The 24499-nt window shown below is 33.3% G+C and overlaps 1 protein-coding gene across 1 annotated transcript in view; it reads left to right on the forward strand.

The window, feature by feature from the left end:
* CNTNAP5 (contactin associated protein family member 5) overlaps nt 1-24499 on the forward strand; it is a 939273-nt gene that overhangs the window by 762200 nt on the left and 152574 nt on the right. Inside the window, exon 14 of the mRNA XM_049773789.1 lies at nt 9224-9380. Within this exon, the coding sequence (XP_049629746.1) occupies nt 9224-9380 (157 nt within the window). The remainder of the gene's footprint in view (nt 1-9223; nt 9381-24499) is intronic.

The following is a 24499-nucleotide window of genomic DNA, read 5'->3' on the forward strand; positions in this document are numbered from 1 at the left end:
TATTCCTTTATTCTATTTCTTTATGTCACACATAAAAGAGATCATTCTGTTTCTGTCCATCTCTTTCAAGAGTAACTTCATTCAACATCAACTCTCCAGTAAATTACGTGTGTTCTTCTTTTCTTATAACCAGGTAATATTGGCCTGGTACCTTTTAAACACCAAGTAAAGACATGAGTTGTGCTATGTTTTTTATTAATACACAAATTCTCTTTAGTGTTCAGGTTTTCAAAATTGTTGTAAATTATAATTATGAACTTTTATGCCTGTGTGCAGAATTAAGTTATATAACTTCTCAAATTTTGTTTTATTTGATTATTTACCTCTAGTAACCAATATAGGTTGTGTTATGTTAAAATTATAAATATTTTAATACCAAATATTGTTGATTTTACATAATAATGTTTTCTTTTTTTCTCATAATTCTATTTGTTGTGAAGTGTCCCACTCTGTTTTTTCAAACATTTGAAGATAACTATCTTCAACTGCAGTGTTCACAGGACCTCACATGTTTTTAGTACATTAAAAAGTAAAAAGAATGTGAGGCTTTGAGATGATGGTGTTGGGAATATAAATTGTAAAATGGGTGAGACTTCAGGGCCCAAACACATGAGATCAACTTACACCTCCACTGTTGAGACTTAGTAAAATATCATATAATGCTGCTAGAATTCTTCATTAGTGTTGCACTGGTTAAGGGGGATTCTTTACATGACTGAAACCCAACTATAATCATATTTGTAATCAAGAAATTTAAATAAATATATTAATAAAAATTGGTTAAATATATAACAGCATTTCAAATTTATTATATTCTATACAGAATTGAAAACAATGAATATACAATTATATCAGTAAATCATTGTCTACATCTTTCCCTAACTTTGAGTCATCTTGATGGTATATTCTAGAAAGGCTTGTCTAGTCCAGCTTTAAATAATTCTATCAAGATCAAAGCAATAGTACAATGAATTGGATGGTTGCATTGCAAATGGTTGATCTGGGTTTGAATCCTGACATTTTATATCAGGATTCTGAGCCCACCAGATTTTTTCCTGATCCTAAAGCCAGGAATAACCTTTGAGCACTAGCTGGTGTACCCACCTCAAAAAAATAAATGACCTTATAAAAATTAAAAATTTTTACCATCTATTGTAAAGAACAGTAACATTAGTCTTTTATGTTACCCCCCCCCTCCTCTTTGGGACTCACTTCAATTAAATAGGCAGAAGAGAACATTGAACAGCATTATAAAAATGTTAATTTCTAATGTCATTGACTAGCTCTTAATCACTCTATTAGACATATGTTCTGATTTAATGATCCTGGCCAGTAAGCAGTAAGTGTAAGATTGACTTTGATGAATGATTACCATTATTTTCTGATATGGATGAGATTGTTTTTCTTTTGACTAAACATTTCCCCAGAAATGATATTCTAGCCAGAATAAGAGTATATAAAGTACTTTTTGTGTGTTATAATCTTCTTTCCTAAGTGAATATTTTGATAATTTATATTTTCCTCTTAAAAAAGATAAAACTTTGTATTTGGTGAAACTGATGGTAATTATTTATGCCTGTAACTGTAGTGGCATCCTTCATCTAACATGTAAACACACATGTTCAATTATAGTCAATGGAATAGTCTGACTATTACATGAAGAAATTTTATTGTAACAGACAATTGCTTCATAACAATAGTATAATAGAATCCATATATCATTCCATTGTTTCTTTTGTCAACCTAGAAATTCTTTATGGCATCATGTTAAACATTTCAATATCAAACATAAATCATATTATATTTGACTGAATAATTGAATAAACCATGTAATGCTATATTAAATTAAATGTGTAATTATTGAAATACCTCAATTACTATATTAAAATAATTAATGCTCTCTATTTCTATATGCATATTTTTTAATTATTACATCATCTTATTGGTGTAAAGTGTGAAAATTGACAGTAAAATGATTGCCATATAATATGTCTTCGTAAGTTCTATGAATTTCTCATAGATGTTGGAGACAATGCGGATGCAAGACTAGAAGGTGGTGACTATTAGTGAATATGCTCTCTAAATTGTACAAAGCTCTAAACACCGTATTTGAAAGATAAAGAAAACAGGCGTATCAATTGCCATAGAAAATGTTTATGCAATTTATATCTAATTTAGATTTTATTAGGTTTTGTTCATAATGATGCTGTAAAGTCAATTTTCAAAGCTCAGTGGCATTCAAGATATAGTACTTCCTTACAGTTCTAACATCTGTTTCAGCTGTAATAATTATGGACCTTTCACATATTATATTCTGAAATTCTAACTAAAAAGGTTATGAAATACTGTCATCTCTGCCAACATTCTATGGAGCAAAAAAAGTTATACATTTTAACTCAGGGGATAGCACTAACTGCTCTACTCACTATGATGCATCTTTAGTGATCATTGTGGCCATTTTTGAAACTGTAAAAAGAACATATAACTTTCTGTAAGCACAAAAGAACTTCTATTTGCTTGTTAAATTTACCAGAATCTGTGTCTTCTACTTCTAAATTTAGAGGTAAAACAATCTACAATCACAAATCAGCTTAATATAGTAGCACTGTCTCCATATATTTACAGAAAGATGAACTCCATTCTGGTATTGTTTGGATTTATGCTTGAGCCATTCTTTCATAGCCGTGGTACCAGGCTAAAATATCTTGGCTGTAACTGTAGTTATCATTGAGAGATGGCTCTGCCTACAGTTTCCCAGGTTGTCAAGACTTTAAACAATTGAAAATTTAAAGGTTTTTCACAGGGTCCAAAGCTATAGTACAGATGATAGGGTGTTGTCTTGTCCTTAGTAGATCCTGGTTTGGTCATCCTCATCCTCTGTTGTCCACCAAGCCTGCCAGGAGTGATTTTTTGAATACAGAGTCAGGAGTAGCCACTGAATGCCAGAGGTATTCAAACACCCTATCTACTGTACTATCACTTAGGTTCCCTGTTTTTGTATTGTAGTGTAAATTATTGTAATTTAGATAGCATGATTATGGTAGGTTAGCTTTATTTGCTTTGATGAAAAATAAATCTGCACTTTCACCACAATTAAAGTGCACTAGTTTCTCTGCCACTGTCCTGCTATTACTTTTAGTCCATCACTTCCTTCCTCCCCATTCTACCCACATCCCATTATCTTGGTAATTTTGGTTTTACAATCGAAGACCAAGGGTTTGTTCTCATTCAGTATTGTCAATTCCCTTGGCGTTGTTACTTTTGAGCATATATTCCTGCCTTCCCACTTCTGCAAAATGAATCGCATTTCCTTCATTTTATTTTTTTTTTATTTTTCTTCCTTTCCATTTTCTTTATGACTGTGTTACATGTGTTACCAAGATAGCACATTTTATTGTAGTCACTGGATACTTTCATGTTTTGAATAGTGTTTCTTTTACTGAAAATTTATATTCTAAATTCTGATTCAATTAGCAAGTCAGAATGCAATCATCAGTCTCCCTTCACCTGGAATGCATGCTTGTGATCTGTGCTTCCACAACTTAATTCCTTATGTGAAACTCTGCCTAGGTGTAAAATCAATCCCCACAATTAGTGAAATCTCCTCCTCACACGCCATCTATCTAACCCCAGGTGGGTGAGTCTCAAGAAGCAGGGTAGTGGTGAAGGATTAATAAACCAAGCCAGTGGAGCAGTAGGGCATTTGCCTTGCATGCGGCCAACACAGAACAGACCCTAGTTCGATTCCCGGCATGCCATATGATCCCTTGAGTTTGCCAGGAGCGTTCTCTGAGCGAAGTCAGAAATAACACCTTGAGCGCCGATGGGTGTTACCAAAACCCAAAAAATAGGTAAATGAATAAATAAATAAATAAATAATAAATAAATAATAAATAAATAAACAAATAAATAAATAAATAAATAAATAAGTAAGTAAAGCAAGCTAATAAGGAGAGAATCGTGGAGTAAGTTTGCTCATTGTCTCCTGGCATCTGTCAGAACTGCTCTTTCTTTATTTTGCCAGAAAAAAAAATCTACCAGGGCAGGCAGGGTAGAATGATCTAGATTAGCTTTTCCATATCAAAGGCTAAGTGAAAAGAAAAAAGATAATTGGGGAAACACCTTTGTGTTGAGTTAATAGATGGCTGCCATGTTACTATTTTGGGGTTAATAACTGGATGTCACCTTACAGCTGGGTAATGAGTGCAGGAGGAAAAAAAAAACAGGTCCACGTGGAGTATTTCTTCTTTATGTCTAAAGTAACAGATATGTTCTTTGGAACCTGAGCTTAGCAGACTGGTATTCACAGAAAGAAGATGTCTGGTTTTTTAGTAGCAGAGCAGCTTTAATGATAATTCTGTCGTCTAATCTCCTAAGTCAGTAAACCAGGGAAGTATACTCAACAAAATTGTTATGTGACATGGTTGCATTCATTGAAAACAAAATTCTATATGCTCTAAGTTCTGTTTTACCTATTTGCTTTTGTTCCCCTCATTTGGTTATTAAACTATTTTACTAGTCTTAAAAGCAAGTAATAATTTTTAGGAAGTGTCCTGGAATATTTTGAAATTTCCATTGAACATTTTCTTGATTTGTTATGATTTTATTCCCATGTAGCATACTTTTTTCTTCAATGAACTGATTTTAACCATTTTCTAAATGGGTATCTATTCATCAAGTTCTACCAAATGCATTTATTTAAAATTGAAGCACTCCTAAGTTCCTAGCATTCTAATCATCTTAGCCAAGCCTTTTTCAACTCTATTTTTTTCATTGTAATTTTTCTGGTTATTCACAAACATACACTTCTGAAAAGATAATTTAGAAATGACCTTATTACTTCATTCTTAATATGTGTATTATTTTATGTTTTAATCTTTCCCCTTCCTTTTTTTTTGTTTGTTTTTGTTTTTGGGCCACACCCGGTAACGCTCAGGGGTTACTCCTGGCTATGTGCTCAGAAGTTGCTCCTGGCTTGGGGTACCATATGGGACGCCAGGGGATCGAACTGTGGTCAGTCCAAGGCTAGCGCAGGCAAGGCAGGCACCTTACATCTTGCGCCACTGCCCGGCCCTCCCCTTCCTTTTTTTTCTATTCATTGATAATCAATGAGTTCAAATACTTTTTATGCTGCATATGAATGGCCAGAGACAAAGATAGGGCCCACACTCAGTAGTATTAAACACTAATGAATTTTAAGTAAAGCAAAGTATTGGACAATTATTTTAAGTACTAAGAATTTAAGAAGCATTAAGTTCGCTCATGTTTGAGAATGTTTTTAGTCTGCCCTCCCATATGAATGATAGTTTTGCTGGGTATTGGACCCTGGGTTGGAAATTTCTTTCATTCAGTCGTTTAAATATGTCATTCCACTGTCTTCTTGCTTGAATTATTTCAAATGGGAGATCTGGTTTGATCGAGCACCCCACATATCAAAGGAACTCTGAATGAATTTTCCACCGCCTGTCTGATTCAAGCCACAAAAGTTTGCATAGCCCCGAACCAACAGAAAACTCTGCAAATAAATTTACCTCAGCACCAAGAATCTGGCTTAACCAGATGCCTTAACCTTTCCATGGAACCTGTTTTTGTAACTGCTCTCAAGCATGTAGTTATAGATATGTTTTTGTAAAGTTTAAATTATGATCCTTATTGCTTGCACAAAAGATAGATCTAAATGGAAAATAGGCTAAACAAATAATTGTATTTGCGTAAATATCAATTAGCTATTTGTTTAAGAATTTGCTTCCCCTCCCCCCATCCTGCCAGGTTCCTCTTTATCCTTCCCGCCATCAAAATGTGTTTATGCTCCCATTGGTTAAAATTGTTGTACTTGTACAAATCTGATTGGTTTATGTTTCAATCCTATGTTACTAAAATAGGCCTTGGATTGAGCTATTATGAAAGGGGCCCTTGGGCTACTGTGAAGGTAAGAAGTGCTTAGGCCATGGGGGTATTGTTGGAAAGATGTGTGCAGAAATAATGTTAACCGTATATTAACTTCTGATCCTCAATAAAAATAAGCTATTATAAAAAAAGAGAGAGATAACCAGCCTGCTATTTCTTTAATGCAATACAATAAAATCTGAATTTAAATAAAAAAAAAGAAAGTGAAGAGAAAACTGAGAGTCTTTATACAGTCATTGAAGTGACTTGAAAAAAGTAAATAAAAAAAAGAAGCATTAAGAAATTGGTAAAATTGCTAAAATACAAATATTAAAATATTTGCAAAAAGTAATTAGATTTTCAAAATCTAGAAATGTTAAAGATTGATGCTGTTTAGTGTGTCTAAAATTTGATAGAACTCATAAACAAAGTGATCCACAGTGATATTGAACTTTACTCTGTAATCTGAATTCTAGAATTTGTTTACATTCAAGAGATATAATGGATACAGTAAGAGGTAAAATGAGAGGTAAAGAAATTTATTTCTGTAACCCAAAGACAATCTTTGCAAGCTTACTCAAATATAGATTTGCTTGTGTAATTTGGGACTATCTATCTATCTTTTGTTTGTATTGGGACGTTACCCACAGATGCTCAGGGGCTATTGTGGCTATTGTGCCCTCAAAATTACTCCCAGTGATGATCTAGGGATCATAGGGAATGCAGGGATTGTACCCAAGAAGACTACTTGAAGGTATATGCTCTATTCATTATGTTATCATTCTCTACACCCAAGGGAATATAAAGTATATTCCAGTTCTAAAGTACTTTATTCTCTCAATAAATTCATGAATCTTTTAGACCAGTTACCTATTATTTTTTCTAAAACTACTTTTAGAAAAATTATTTTAATTATTATTTGATGGTTTTCAGTTGTTTGATATTAAAGAAAATACTTTTTAATTAAGATTATTTTTAAAAATACCAGTTAACTAATATATTTATTTGCATATCTTAAAAGATAAGGATATTGTCTTACTTTAGACAATAAGTTATATAAGGGATGTATATATGTAGTCAAATATCTCTTTTGGGAGGCAGCTCTCCTAAGGTATTTCTATTTTTTTCATAGCATTTATCTTTTACTCGTCACCTATCAATTCTTGGAAACAAGAGGTTAATATTTTTTATTTTGGTTGCTTTAATGAATGCCATGAGGATGCTAGCAGAGAAGCAATTAGGAAACATCATTGCTATATGTGTACACTAATAATTTGTAAATTCTATGTTTATAAGATGAATTGTATACAGAATTAAATACTGACAAGGAAAAATTCTCATCTAGTGGTATTTGCAGGTATTATCTTACTTAAAAATTATAAAACATGAAAAATCCCCTATTAAGCCTTATACTTTTTGAGAAACAAATTTAAATAAGTAGAAATTACTTGTATTATAATGAGCTGTAGAAAATGAAAATTTGTTTTGTTTTGTTTTGTTTTTGGGCCACACCTGGTGACAACCAGGAGTTACTCCTGGTTATGCACTCAGAAATCACTCCAGGCTTGACCATATAAGAAGTGGGGGATCGAACTGTGGTCCATCCTAGGGTAGCGCGTGCATGGCAGATGCCCTACCACTTGCACCACCATTTCGGCCCCCAAAAGAAGATTTTTACTGAGAACTTAGGCCAAGGTCAATTCACACTCATAATCTATAGAAAGTCTTTATTGACACCTGTTGTTTTGAATATATGAGCATTCTGAATAACTATTCCAATGTCAGATATTTCCAGTCATAAAATTTTTTACTAAATTACTTAAATTGGTGGCTTGATGAATAATAGAGAATGTAACGCCCTTACCTTTCAAATTGTTGACTTGGATTTGATCCTCACAACCATAAATGGTTCCCTGATTTCCAACAGGAGAGATCGCTGAGAGCAGAGCCAAAATTATGCACAGAATACTTGTCGGAGTGGCCCCAAAATAAGTCAAACAAAAGGAAGAAATTGATGAGACACTGAGTGATAATTTTTCTGTAACTTAGAAAAGTAGGAATTGGAGGTTGTAGTCCTTCATTGTTTAGCTTTACTATAATCTTCAGGACCCAAAAAGGTTGCACAGTATGTGATTCCAAATAATGTCAGGAGTGATCACTGAGAACAATGCCTAGAGAATACTGGAAACTCTGCTGGATGTGCCCAAGTATTCTCCCTACAAAAAGTACATAGTTAAAATTATTTTTGACCTATACAGCATTGGCCTTTAGAATGTTTTTTTTTTAAATTCTCAAAATATATGGTGACACTGCAGTTAGCCTTATCCATGACAGAAATCAATGAAAGGTAGATGAGCCAACACTTTGCTTGTGAGTACACTCCTCCTGACTGTTTCCTAGAAACTGAAGTCTAAGGTCAGACTGATACTGGTATTGTGCAGATGATTTTTTTTCTCCAGTACATTTAAAGGGAAAGCAATTTTGTATCTGTATAATATTTTACTTTTGTTAAAATCTGGCCCAATTTTTGTGGGTTCATAGGACAAGAGGTTACAATATCATAGTTGTCCCTTTAGATCCTGATGACAGGACCCACCCCCCAAAAATTGCAATAAATAATTGTATTACATAAATGTTTTCAAGAATGCCTTGTGTATATTTCCTGCACTTCTTTATGTATATAGAGAAGCAAAAATATAATAAATAACATAAATACATGTTAAATAGTATATTATATTAATATATTAAAATAATTAATATTAATCATATAACATATAATATATTAATTAATATTAATGTTTTGATATTATGTATTATTGGTTATATTAATAATATTATATTATAAAGATATCATAAATAAAAAGGTGAAAGAAAAACAGAAAATATAAAGTAAAAGGATAGAGGGGAGGTGCAGAGGGGTAGAACATTGGACAGGGTACATGCCTTGCATATTGCTGGCAACAACACCTTGAATATTCTTTGACACACTAGAAGGTTTCCAGAGACAGCCAGGAGTATTTCTGAGTGCAATACAAGGAGCAAGCCCCAAGCACCATTATCTGTAGTGCACCCCCAATAAAAGGTTAAAAAAATAAAAGGAAAAAGAGAAGAATAGAAGAGTAGAGAAAGGATTGATAGGAAAGGGAAGAAAGAGGAAGGAAAAAGAATGAAGGAAAGAATACTGTTTCTATCTGTTTATCTACATACCTATATGGATATTGTTAAATTTTAAAGTACATTATTTGTGTATATAATGTAAGACACTGCTATCTGTGCTAGATCTTTCTGCTGTTTTGTATCTGCTTCACACTGACTTGGGGAATATTTTTTTTTTCAGATGGAACACCATTTACTTGGTGGATTGGGCGCTCCAATGAAAGGCATCCTTACTGGGGAGGTGCACCTCCTGGAGTCCAACAATGTGAATGTGGCCTGGATGAGAGTTGCTTGGATATCAGACATTTCTGCAATTGTGATGCAGACAAGGATGAATGGTATGAGGAGATCCATATTTTTGCACTTGTTTGAAAGCATATTTATTGATACAATGTTTTCATCAAGATAGTAATACACAAACATGAACATAAAATAGGATTAATTTCAAAATCTTGATGGTCTGAATTTTAAAATTTGCCATTTTGGAATTTTATTTCCAGTAATGTTTGTAACATAAAGTGCCTTATCACATTATGACCTCTAAAAAAATTGAACATTCCATTTAGTTATATGCAATATCCTCTTTCATATTGTTTTGTCATTGGTGTGGGAATTTACCTCTTGAGACTTGGAAACAACCCTCTGAAAGGAGGACATAGACAGTTGTCTATCATGCAACTGAAAAATCTTTATTGGGAAGCAAGCTTCTCTTATACAAGAGAGAATATAGACTATGCATAGCAGAGCAGGGAATGAGTTCATTCTTTGGTAAACATTACTTAGTTTTAAAAAACACCTTAAATTAAACCAGCTCAATAAGACAAAGTGGAGGAGGAGATAACTACAATGTTTCTGGTAAATTAGATAAAGTAGAGAGAAAAAAAAAAACAAGCTTAGGGAGACTGTGATTATGTGGGCTCTTGCAGGAATATATTGAAGTAGACTTCCACTTTGTCACTTGAAGAACTTCCTTCTCCTTCCCACTATTGCTGTGACCCCAACTGCCCCTTCTTATGCTGTTTCCACAGTTCACGTTTCATGTTTAAGAACAGAAATCTGTAAATCTACAAGTGTAGCTAAGCCTCCCTTAATTCTCTGATTGACTAGGGCAAGTTTAAGATGGCTGCTTGAGATAGGCTTCTATGGCTATTTGAAGCTGCATCAGCTACTAAGGTGGTAAAGCAATTTTTTTCATGCATAATTTGGAATGTCCAGAGTGGGTCGCAGTCAATTAATACTATCTAATAGCTTTTGGAAGTCATTAAGAGTGTGTAAATTATCAACTCAAATAACACTTTACTGTGGTCTGATTTTGTTATTTTTCCACCATTTACCCCAATAAGAAAAAGGATCCTGTTTTTGCAGTTTAATAGAAGCTATTTTTAAGTCTCTCATCTCTAATATGTGAATTGCACGGTGAAGGGGGTTTATAGTGTCTTGTAACAGGCAGAAAGGTTCATGATATTAGGGTAGGTAGAAGCAATGGAAGGAGCTCTTCCTATGGGCAGTGAGCTGAAGAAAGGCCCCATTGTTAGGTTCTCACTTTCAAGTTAGGAAGGGGCTCTTCACTCTTATCTTAAATGTGGAAATAACTTCAAATTCTGGTCCATGCAACTGATTAACACTTTGGCTGTCTACATTAAACTGTACCTGAAAAGCATAGGGGAAACATGGGGGAGATTGCAGGGCTTCAATGAGAGTTTCTCTAAAAGAGGGAGGATTGAAGAGTCCTTGTTGCAACAAAGAGGGAGATTTTCCCTGAGTCTGACAAATCATTCTGCAGAAGGGGAGTTCCTGGTACTTGTCCTCTTGTGAAAGGCCTAGCCTACCATTTTGGGCGGTCAATGAGCATAACATTTATTTACTCCTTTATGTCATTTAAATATTTGACTGCTAGTTCACATTCATGAAGTGAGTAAACAGTTTTATTTTCCATGTCTACTTACTAGCCATTCAACTACTGTATCTCTCTATATATAGTGATATATATATCTTTATATATATATGTATATATATATATATAAAATAAAGTGTCCCACCATTGAGGATCAATGTTTCCCCTTAGTGAAACCCTTTAATACATTATGTGTAATACATTACACATTTCTAGGTATCTATGTCTAATCCTTTCTTCTGGGAATGAAGTATTATATTTTAACATCATCCTATAAAACTGACTGAGCTGGTCTCTAGAAGCCTGCAATCCATGTTGGTATAAAAAATGATGGATCAAAGAAACAAAAGGCTCTGCTGTCTAAGTATCCCATTGCTGCTTAGCTCTTTTTGCAGGAGATTCCTATTCTGTTCTGGATTCTTATTCACTTTCCTGTTTGGATACCACTTGTGGGAGTTTACTTCCCAGAACCTGAAAGCAACCCTCTGAAAGAAGACATGTATAGTTGCCTATTATGCAACTGACAACTTTTTAAGGGAAGCAAGCTTCTCTAATACAAGAGAAAACAGAGACTAAGCAGAGCAGAGCAGGGAATGATTTCATTCTTTTAACATTTACTTACATTAAAGAAAGCACTTCAGGGGCCGGAGCGATGGCACAATGGTAGGCATTTGCCTTACACGCTACTGACCCAGGTCGTTAGATCCCCTGGTATCCCATATGGTCCCCACAGGCAGGAGTGATTTCTGAGCTAATAGCCAGGAGATACCCCTGAAAGTCACTCGGTGTGACCTAACATCAAAATAAAAAAAAGAAAGAAAAGAAAGTACTTTATTTTTTATATACTACTCTTTTTTAAAAAATGAATATCTTTATTTAAGCACCTTGATTACAAATATGATTGTAGTTAGATTTCAGTCATGTAAAGAACACCCCCCTTCACCAGTGCAACATTCCCATCACCAATGTCCCAAATCTCCCTTCTCCCCTCCCCACCCCATCTGCACTCGAGACATTCATTCACATTGGTATATAGTCCTCATTGTAGTTATTTCTCTAACGTACTCATCACTCTTTCTGGTGAGTTTCGTGTTGTGAGCTGCACCTTCCAGCCCTCCTCTGAAAGAAAGCACTTTCAACAAGCTCAATATTACAAAAGGGGGAGAAATTGGTACAATGTGTGTCCAGTAAATCAAATAAAATAGAAAGCAGAAAAACAAGCTTGAGGAACTGTGGTTATGTAGGCTCTATCAGGAATATATTGACTAGCTTTCCCTCCAACTCTTGGAATACTTCCTTCTTTCAGTTATTGCTGTGACCCCAGAGCCCCCTTTTATGGTTCTGTTCCCATAATTTGTTTACACTATTATTGAATTTCTGCATCACATTATACAAATATAAATGTATGTGTGTATAGATATACTTCTTAAGCTTCAATAGCATTCTACCACCAGAAAGGTCTCTATGCACTTTCCTCTGGCATGTCTCTCTTTCTCTGCAGAAGCCATCATAGTATACACTGAGCCTTGGTGGTGGTGCTTTCATACTTTAGTTTTTACTTAAAAGTATAGTTTTGGGGCCCGGAGAGATAGCACAGCGACGTTTGCCTTGCAAGCAGCCGATCCAGGACCAAAGGTGGTTGGTTCGAATCCCGGTGTCCCATATGGTCCCCCGTGCCTGCCAGGAGCTATTTCTGAGCAGACAGCCAGGAGTAACCCCTGAGCACTGCTGGGTGTGGCCCAACCCCCCCCAAAAGAAAAGTATAGTTTTGTTTAGTTTTACTTTGTTTTAGTTGTTTGTGTTCAGTTATGAGTGAAATTTCTCATCATTTTAATCAATTTCCTATATATTTCATTTATCATCTTCACCAGTCAATATACAATAACCTTCATGAGCACATTTCCCACCACCAATGTCCCCACTTCTCTTCCTTCCCATCTGCCTTTGGAGAAGTTATTTTACTTCTCTCTTTCTTTTTATCTTTCTCTCTCTTTCTCCTCTGGGGAAGACATCTCTCTTTCCTTTTTTTTTCTTTTGGACACTATAGTTTGCACTATGGTTAATGAAGGATTACCATTTTATAATTATAAGAATTTTTATATTAATCTTCTTTCAATTCAGTTAAAATTTCTTTCCATTACTTTGCCTTCACTGTTTAAATTTAGATCATCAAGGAGTATATTGAAATAAATGTAAAGTATAGATAAAAAAAACTCAATTTAATGGGGAAAGGTTCAGTCACTTGGCCCTTTCATGTACCACTAGCTGGGTTTTGAATGGAATTCTTTCTTTTTGATAGGTTTTTACAAGTACTTTATTTATCTCAAATATTAATGCCCATGAGTGTTGACAGCTATTTTTCCAGTGTAGAATATCTTTTTATTCTAGTTATCATATCTTTGGTGGTGCAGAACTTCTTAATTTGATGTAGCCCAATTTATTTTTTGCTTCTGTTTGACCACTAGCATTGAGTCATATAAGATGCCTTTTAATTCACAGTCGTGATGATTTCTATTTATGGTCTTTTCAATGTAATGTATACATTGATGTCTGATACTGAGTTTCTTAATTTACTTTGAATTTACTTTTGTTTAAGGTCTGAAATAGGGTCTGCGTTCATTTGTTTAACATGTACTTGATAAATTTCTCCAATAGCATTTGTTGAGGGTTCTTTTTATTTTTATTTCATATTTCTAACTCTTTGTTGAAGATTAGCTGATAATATATGGTTTTATGGTCAAACAGACTTATGGTCTGTCTCTGGAAACTCAATTATGTCCCAATTATATGACAGTCTATATTCATTACAGTACCATACTGCATTGATATCTAGTCCTATAACCTTGCATATTATAGTGTAAAATATTCAGATTAATCTTCCCTTCAACTATGCTGGTACTATCTATTAACATTTAAGGTAGTGCATATTTAATAAATTTATACTTTCCTATATAGGCAGGGTACAATTTCATTTTATGCCATTTGTTTCTGGTACATGATCTCATTTTGAATATCAACATTTATTTCCGATTATATATCTCTTTTAACAATAAGCTATAAGGGACTTTACACATTTGCTCCCTGGAGTATGCCAGAAAGAAAAATATAGGAAATATCAGAAGATTCTTATGTCATCATGATAAAGAAATATAGCTGAGATTCTGATTAAAATATTCTATACTTCACTTATTATCTAAGAACAAGTCAAATTCTGTATATAATTATGGAAAATAATTTGTTATAGAAGAGACTTAATACACTAATCCTCCTAATGTGGATTTAACTCTCTATAACATATTTTCTAAGTTTTCTACTTGTGTCATACAGTACAGGCAGTGTAAATAACAGAAAATGGCAAAAGTGTTATGGCCTTTGTCACTGTGGAACCCATATAGCAATAATAAAGAAAAATACTTAATAAAGAATATATCATTGTGGTGAATTTAAAAACAACACAAATGGGTATGGTAGTACAGTTTTGAAATGTCAGAAAAAATAGCTTATGTTAGTTCTGCATGCTATTGGAAAACATCAGGTGATCAGATGGGAAAATGAAGATATAGAAAAACTTTAAAACTGCATATTTGTACAGTTGTTGCACAGTTTTTGTGTGGGAAATTGATGGGAGGTGAAAGCAAGGAGGAAGATAAAATACAGATTATAAAGATCTTTTATACAGAAAATAACAGTAAAATAGCTTTGTTTGCAACAAGAATTTTGAAAGAATATTGTGCATTCAAACAAAGGAACTAGAAGAATTTTGTAAAAATTCATTTATTATCCATTAAGCTCTATTATTTTTAACAAGAAGAAAAGTTTAAAATTTTACAAAACAGTAAAATAGGTCACCAAATAGAGATAGTTTGACTTCCGTATTGTTTTGTTTTGCTTTGTTTTGTTTTGCTTTAGGGTATCCAGCAGCTCTCAGGGGTGGTTCCTGTTGCATCACTCAGAAATCACTCCTGGCAGGCTCTAGGGACCAAATGGGACAAATGGGGATTGAGCCCAAGTCAGAAGAATGCAAGGCAAATTTCCTACTCACGGTGCTATCACTCCAGCCCCAACATCCTATTTCCAAATTGGATCTCTGATTTCTTCTCTTGCCTGATTGCTGTCTCTAGGACATCTACTATCATGTTGAATTAGTGGAGACAATTGCCTTGTTAACTGATCTCAAAGGGAATGCTTTCAGTTTTTTATAGATAGGTATTTCTGTATTGAGATTGAATGCAATTTGGACTGGCAAAATTATAACTGTTCCAGATTTTTGTCTTGTTTTGTTTTCCAGTGGCTTGTATAATTATTTTTTATCCTGTTTTCTGTTTTTCTGTCTATCCTAAGATTTTAGATGAGTTTTCTGTAAGCAGCACATGGATAGGTTTTATTTCCTGACGCAATCATGTACTCTGTTTTTTGATGGGAAAGTTTAGTCTATTGACCTTCAAGGAAACTCTTTACAGAAAGGACTGTTGTACCAATAAACTGTGTAGGTATTACCATTGGTTATTTGGTTTATATAAGTGACCTTTCAGTAGTTCATTTAGAGTTGGTTATCATGAATGTTGCCATTCTTTTTTGTGTGAGACTGTTTTCACCTTCTCTCACTTATGAGAATTTTGCTGGATAGTGGACTCTAGATTGAAAACTTTCGTTCAGTCATGTATATACATTTTAATCCTGGACCATTTCATATGGGAGATCTAGTGTGATTTTTTTTGTTTGTTTCTTTATATTTAAGTTTTTTTTTATTCCAAACTTCTTTAAGAAGTCTTTCTCTCTGTTTGGTTTATGCTACTTTGATTACTATATTCTTGGTTTTGTTTTGTTTGAAATTATTTTGTTTGATAATCCTTTGGACTCTCAAATTTGCTCAGCTGCCTCTTTCATAGAATGGGGAAATTTTGTTATCTCTCAAATTACTTGTTCTTCCCTTTTGCATTTTTTCTCTTCTTTTGGTACTCCTATAATTTAGACATTATTTATTTTGTCTTTATTCATTAAGTACCTTCTTACATTTTCTGTCAATCTTTTGTTTTCTTTTTTCAACTTCCTTTTCAATGCTTGCTTGGAATTTGTTTTCAAGTTCATCTATACAGTTCTCCCTATACACAATAACTGCTATTATAGATTGGTAGTAAGTTTTTAGCTCCTTCAGTTCCATTATTATGGATTATATTATTTTCTAAAAGAGTTCCTCTTTGAATTTATTGAATTTCTCATTTAGGTATAAAAAATGCTGTCTATTGCTTCCCTAATTCATGTTGCCAATGTACTGAGAGTTTGTTTTAGGTCCTCAAAACTCAGGCTCAAATGTTTTGATGGGCTTGTAGTTTTGCTTAGGTTTTTCTCCCCATTCATAGCTGCAGTTGAGTTTCTTATTTTCCCAAGTTTTCTTTTCATTTTGTAATTTTAATGGTGGTGTTTCAGGTTCGTCATTACTTGAGAAGTGATTTGTGGAATTGTTACTTGAGGGTTATTTCAGGGTTGAGTATGATAAGAAAATTGTCAATTAGTTACGTTGGTAGATTTATATCACAGTATGTGAAGCACTTGCCTTGCATACTACAGAACCACATTTGATTCCCATGTAATCCCATATGGTACTCAAGAACTTTACCAGGAGTGATTCCTGAGCACTGAGAGCCTAGATTAAGCCAGATATGGCCCAATTTTTAAGTGAATTTGAATTAGAATATTTTAAATTAAAATCATCATAGCTAGACTATTAATTATGTGGTATTATAACATTTCCATTTAAAATCTCAATAGAACTTGGCTATTTTACTAATACGCTCTTAATTACTTCATCTAAGATTCTTTTACAGAAAATTTGAAATCAAAATAGCTGATGAGGTTACAAGGAAGATCTCTCAGGGTCTCTCAAACCATACATATCACCACAGGATGTTTATTTCTTTATGCCTAATCATACTGGTCAGGAGGACTTATTAAATTTCAGTCTCTGATAATATATAATTCTTTGTTATATTTTAGTGAGTTGCTATAGCTGAATAATTAGTTTTCATGTTCTTCGTGAGATTCAAGAAAGTGAAGGAAATGAGTCTGTATTGTGAAAAGTGACAGAAAATCAGTTAACTCCAAAGATGGAAATAAATAATAATGGGAAATTTCAGCTTTCCTTCTGAATAATCTCTAACATAGAACTCACTTCTTAGTAATTTCTGTCCCATCTAAATAAAAAGGAGAAAAATGTTTAAAAATTTAGTGAATAAAGACAACAAAATTAATGATAATTTAAAAGATAATTTGCATTAATTTTATGATTTAAGCAATAAATATGCTTCTAAACAAATGGTTTCTGAGTAGTGCACTTCAGATTAATAGGCTGGTGATAATGGAAAGAAAATTGATGACAATTCCAGCCTGTCATTCATAGAGAGTGCAGAGAAGCACATTGAGTCTGTGAAGAGGAGAGAAAATAGTTCTCTTTTTCAGTGTTATGTAAAGCATAGTTGGGTGGCAAGTTTAAGACACTTAGAAAGAATGCACCCTAAACCACCCCTTTTATGTTCAAACGATCCAAGAACCAGACAGAGCTAAAGTAAGCCCTCTTGCTCAACAAAAGCAGATTCTTTTATTTATTCATAAGAAAGTGCAGACATTTTTATTTGATTTTTAGTAGTTCTATTCTTGGTTTCTTGGCCTCAATGATCCTGTTACAAAGATATATCTAACTATTTATGTATTTCTAAATAGGAAAAACAATTTTAGAATAATATTCTTGTTGCAAATCATCCAAAATAGCAGTTATTTCTTTAATTAACAGTTCTTAGGGAATCTATAGATATTATTATTAAATATTAATTAAATATGTAGAATCCAATAAATTAGATATATGTAATATTTGTAAATAGATTATATGTTAAAATCTTGAGCTTGCTTCAAGCCACTTTCTTTTCCTAGATTAAATTTCTTTACACTTAGATAATTTACTTTGTAACTTGTACTGAATCCGTGAATGAATAACAGGTGAATGACTTTTATTGACAATACAATTATCTCTGTCATGAGGGTAGTGATTGAGAGAGTATTGCCATGGTTTGCAAATTGTTATTATTCAAATTTTATACATGAAATCTCCCAGTCCCATATCTCAACTCAAGTATTCTTGCTTTGAGCATTGTCATATTGTCTTTTCCCTCCTCCCCCCACCCATGATAGTAAGCTTCCTACTGAATGGGTTCTCAGTTTATGTTGCTTATGGCAATCAGTCCTGCATTTTTTTCTTCAAATTAGTCATATGATTTGGATCATTATTTTTCTGGGTTTTTTTCCTAATTGATTCATTCTGCAAGATATTCTCTAGCTGCATCGAGGTAAAGCAAAGTTCATGATTTAATTTATTCTTACAGCCAAGTAATATTCCATTGTATTTATAAACCATAGTTTCTTTTTCTAGTCATCTAAGATTGAACTCTTTTACTGTTTCCATATGTTGGCTACTGAGAATAATTTACAATGAACATAAGAGTGCAAATATCATTTCTAAATTGAATTCTTGCACCTTTAAGGTAGATGTCTAGAAGTGAAATTGCTGGATCTTATAGGAGTTTTATTCCTAGTTCCTTTTAAGGACATTGCAATTATTTTCTAAGAAATTTAGTCCAATCCATGTTTCCACCAACACAATGAATAAATGCCTCCTTTCCTCCACATTCATGCCAACACTTACTGTTTTTCTTGTTTGCAGTGTGTGCCAAGCTAACTGTTAGTGAGATGATATCTTATTGTTATTTTTTTTGATATAACTTTTGGCATTTATATATTTTGTTTGAGTGCAATTCTGCTCATCTATTCTCCCAATTTTTTATGAGGTTGGTTTGGTTTTCTTTGTAGAATTCGATAGGTCAGACAGTGGCCTATAGGATTAATAGATATGACTTTTATATTGTTATTAGCTAGTGTACATCTTTCACAGTTGCACAAGAAATATTTATCCAAGTTTAACATACATGTTTTGTAGCAGATTGATTTCATCCTGGCTATCAAAAAGTACTTAGAATTGATCTGTCTGCTCCCAGAGTCGTTTTTTTCTACAGTTGCCTTCACTTTTTCTTTGTAAATGCTTGTCTAATCCAATCCCAGGATCTGTCCTTAAAAGGGCTTTTATTTCTTTACCAGGAGCTTTTATAAAACAATTGCCTTTACAAAGATGTTAGATTCAACCAAGGATTTTGGAGTTCTGTTGTTTCGTTAAGTAATCGTAATCTTTTTTTTTTTTCGGGCCACACCCGTTTGATGCTCAGGGGTTACTCCTGCCTAAGCACTCAGAAATTGCCCCTGGCTTGGGGGGACCATATGGGATGCAGGGGATCGAACCGTGGTCCTTCCTTGGCTTGCCCTTGCAAGGCAGACACCTTACCTCTAGCGCCACCTAGCCGGCCCCAAGTAATCTTAATCTTAATTAAATTTCAATTTAATTGTTTTTTGTTTGTTTTTTGTTTTGTTTTGTTTTTTTGTTTTGGGGTCACATCTGGCACTGCTCAGGGGCTACTCCTGCCTCTACATTCAGAAATCGTTCCTGGCAGGCATAGGGTACCATATGGGATGCCAGAATTCAAACCACTGTCCTTCTGCATGCAAGCAAACCCCCTACCTCCATGCTATCTCTCCGGCCTCCTCAATTTTTTTTTAATTTCCTTTATATTTGTACCATTAAAAATCTCAGACAGTACTAAAAGGCACCCATAACTACTAGAATTCTATATGAAACTAGAATCCTGAAGCCTGAATAAAGAGCACTATATAACATACCATCTCTCTATTTCTTATTAAAATAGATATATATTACCTACTGGTTAAAATTTATTGTTCATTAATATTTTAAGAATTATTCCACTGATATTTAGTTTGGAAATGCCTTTGTCCTCAGGCAAGAAAATCATAAAGTTTTATCTGAAATTTTACTTTATTGATTGAATTCCACCATGTAATATATCTAGCAAAGTAATCAAAGACAGAACGTTTTTATAAGTAAATATGTTGGGCACATAGAGACCCTTCTTGAATTAAAAGCTAATGGATAAAATAATTGATGATATTATTTCACTTCTCTTCATCTGGGCTAGACAAATGTAATTTTTTAATTTGCTAATTATAAGATGATAATTTATCAAATTTATATTTTAATAATAGATCCTGGGATAATGATTTCATGACTTTATTTCAGTTTGTTTTTACATAGAATGATGTGTGGTATATCTGGATGGAAATAAAATAAAACACTGTACATTTAAGTAAAGAAAAGAAGGAAAAGACTTCCAAAGAGGGCAAAAAAAAATCATAGACAGGAGTTAACAATTGACAATCAATGTATATTACATCATTAAAATTATAAGTTGACTAAAATAGTTTATTTGTTTTTAAGGTATTATTATAGAGATCTTTTTGGTTTGTTAGATTTATTTTTACTTTTTTTGGCCAAACCTGGTGACTCTCAGGGTTTACTCTTGGCTATACACTCAGAAATTGCTCCTGGCTTGTTAGGACCATATGGGATGCTTGGAATTGAACCCACTGGGTCAACCACGTGCAAAGCAAACACCATACTGCTGCACTATCACTTCGGCCTTTAAAAAATTATTGAGACCATTGTCAATTACAGGTCTTTCACAGTTGTATTTCAGGCACATAGTGATAGTAAATTAGGGCCATTCTCACCACCAGTGTTGACCTCCCTCCACCATAGTTCCCTGCATACATCCCAAACCTCCCCCTTTAGCTCTCTTGACTAATAGTGTAACAGGACTTAGCTTGTTATAGTTTCAGTTTCTTGATTCTATTGTTGATGACTTTGGCTAAGTTATTTAGATCTGATCATTTTTAAAAATTACTTTTTGTAAACAAAGCTACAGACCATTGCTTCTCAACCATGAATCATGGGGCCCCTTTTGATCATCCAGGATAGCAGAAGGGACAACAGATAAAAATTAAAAAAATTGCATATGAAGGACCATAACATGAGACCAGGAGTACTGGAGTTAAGAGGAAAGAAACTAATTTGGAAGGGGTCAACAGTCAGCAAAAGGTAGACTGAAACTATTAAGATTTTTTGTAAATTTGTACAAATATATTTCATTAAAATTATCACGGAGACTTACTATTCGAATAGTTGTAAATTTTTTTAGTATGAGAAATGGTTAACATTAAAGACAACATCCAAAGTAAGTGTGCATGTTATCTATTTTTATATAGCACTTTAATTTACATTTTATTATAAATCAATATGCTATAATTCAACTTGAAAATTCAGTAAGACAATAAATTATATTTTATTGTCTACTTATCATTAAGTAGAAAATACTATTCACCTTACACATATCTTATTCATTTCAGATTAGTTAAATGAGCTGCTTACCACTTTGGTCATTTTTCAGGTTTGCTTATCATCATTGGTATTTGTTTACCTGACTTAGGGATTTATATTAGGAATTTATTATAAAATAATGTCTCCAGAATTACTGAATCTTTTACAATTTTAAATTATAAAGTAAAAATAAGTTATTTAGTCCTTTTTAGAAAAATCCATATATTCCAAAAACACTTATATAAAAAAGTTGTCTGTACATTTACCAGCTCTTAGAGTCCTCTTACTTCTACCCTATACCTATATGTGAATTGGTTTGAATGTAGGAGATTCCTATTTATCAACTTCAAACTTGTATCTATAAAAATAGTTCAAACTTGGGTCCAGAGCAGTGGCATGGAGCAGTAAGGTGTCTGCTTTGCTGGTGGTAGCCTAGGACAGACACTAGGACGGTTTAATCCCCCCAGCATTCCATATGGTCTCCCAAGCCAGAAGCAAATTCTGAGCACATAGCCAGGAGTAACCTCTGAGTGTCACCAGGTGTGGCCCAAAAAACAAACAAACAAACAAAAAGTTCAAACCTGTAATTATAAATGTCTTTCAAATAACAGATATTTGTTAATATGTTGATTTTTAAATTTATCACTCAATTCATTAACTATATTAAATAATATTCTGATTTATTTTTCCACATGTAATGTGTTATTTGCTATATAAAATTGTCAAGAAATTAATACTTTGTAAATTAATATATTAAACATAGTATGAGTCTATCTTAATTTATTTTAGCATTTCTTTATGTAAACATTTTCTTCTATATCATGTTTCTATGATTAGAAGGTTAAGCAGTGAATATTTCTGAATCTTAGAATATTTTTACATTCGTGGGGAATAAATTTACATTTTTAGTCACACCTAGAGATGCACAGGGAATACATCTGGCTCTGCACTCAGTCTGAGCTACTCCTAATGGAATCAATTGATCAAATGGGAAGCCAAAGAACCATCCCAGATTAGGCCCATGCAAAGGAGACACCCAACTCAGTGCACTATCACTACAGCACTGAGATTTTCTATTTTTTAATATGATAGTTTTTAATTATCTTAGTTTAGTATTGTCAAATCAATTTTTTCCTCTCTTAATGTGGTCACTGAAAGTATTGGAGGGAATCAGGAGATTTACATATAATACAATGAAAACAGTTCAGAACTGTACACCCTTACACTCTGGGGTGAAAATGACCTATTCTCTCCTTAAAAAGAGTGCTTTACAATGGGGATATTCAGATCTGACTAGATCAAAGCAAGGCTTTACATAGAGATGCAGATTGTAACATTTATTAACTCTGCACTTGATGAGACTGATTTGGCTTCAGAATACAGCTCTCGTTGTATCTTAGTATTTTTTGTGCTGCTTCTCATTGCCTTCACTCTGTTTTTATTTGACCCTGTCTGAGCTTTTTCTGAGTTCCTGACCATGATCATGCAAAGCTGCACATAAATTATAGTGTATGTTTTACTCAGGGTATTATTCATCATTTGTAAGGAGAAGCAAGAAGAAAAAAGTAGTTCTGTCTCCTTTGAAGTTTGGCCTATAGACTTTTATGAAAATGCCATGATCAAACCTGTTAAATAATTTTAAGTCACATCAATGTAATTATGCTTGCAAACAATACCTTTATTTTATGTAAATAAATATGTCTCTAAATAGCATTTTATTTTAATAAGGTGACCAAGTCCCAAATTTGACAGCTATGAGCTATAAAGCCAAAGTCATTTAGTCTCTCTGATTTGTAAGTTAATATTTATTTTATTAAATACATATGTACATATATGAAGATATAACTGAATTAAAAATAATTTGGGCATCCAACAGATGTGTCTTGTAATTTATTATTCTGAGTCAACATTTTTATTTCTTTATTTTTAGAGTATATAAAGTAAATATTATATTTGCACAAATAAAAATAACACTTAACCTCAAGATATGGGCAAAGAACATGATTCTCTTCTGATTTCACTTGTAAAAATTACTGTGTAATGGATAAATCTGCACTCTAGTAACAAGCTAAAAAATTGCTTGTAAATGTGCAACTGAAGAGTTTGTAGACTCCCAGAATTCTTGTCAAGGTGACCCTCGTGCAATCTCAGGGAAAGCAAGACTGGAAAATGATTGCAAATTAGTAAACTGAAACCTAATCGATTGAATTGTATATGTGTAAAGAAATTTTGTGTGAATGGAATGGGGATGGTCAACTTGAGAAGCCTTGAGGAAAATTCAAGGACTCAAATTCTGACACTATTATTCCAGTACATCCTAGAAAGGTTATAGATGTATAAAGTAATATCTTCAGCCTATGAGAGAAATGATATATGGGGATAAAACCCAAAATTTACTATAGAGCACAATGCTAAACAAACAAACTTCATAAATTTTTCTATTAGAGGATTCAAATTCAAATTCAAAATTTTCTATCTGCAGCTGACATACAATATTGTCACCATTCTGATCCCAATGCCTGCTTTGTTCATAAGTAGGATATAAATAGTACATAAATGGATGATTATAATAGTATCTTTGTAGAGTTATGAGAATTAAAGAAAAGCAGGCCTATATCATTTTACACTCACATTGACATAAAAAAAGGACATCTCCCACACTCAGCTCCAGTGAATGCCTGAGCGATATATTAGTTGTTAATAATAGCAACATCAAACTCTAGCAGTGACTCAAACTTATCTATTATTTTCTTTTTAATAATTTCTCTCTTTAAAAGTTAATTATGGCTTAAAATATCATTCTTTTTTCATTTTACTATGTTAAGTATTTTGGAACTTGGACACTCTGCAAGTGATAATGCTGGCAGGAATGCAGTGGCACTGCTGGTGGAATAATTGTCTGGATGAGTCTTTACGGAAAATGGCTTGAAGGCATCACAAAAACTTAATATAAACTGTTGTGTGTACTATTTGTCCCATTTTTTGAATACTAACACTTTTATATGTAAAAATTCACATGTAAAAAGCTTTCAAATTTATCATAGCATTATTTGTAATAGCCAAGATCTGAAATCAACCCAAATACCCAACAACAGATGAGTAGATGATGAAATTATAATACCTATGCACAATGGAATACTACATAGCTATGGGAAAAGGTAGAAATCTTCAGTTCATTGCACCAAAATATAATTATAGGGTATTCTACAAAGAGAAATGAGTTAAAAGGAAAAAGA

This window comes from Suncus etruscus, chromosome 5, assembly GCF_024139225.1.
Source record: "Suncus etruscus isolate mSunEtr1 chromosome 5, mSunEtr1.pri.cur, whole genome shotgun sequence".
In the NCBI taxonomy this organism is placed as follows: domain Eukaryota; kingdom Metazoa; phylum Chordata; class Mammalia; order Eulipotyphla; family Soricidae; genus Suncus; species Suncus etruscus.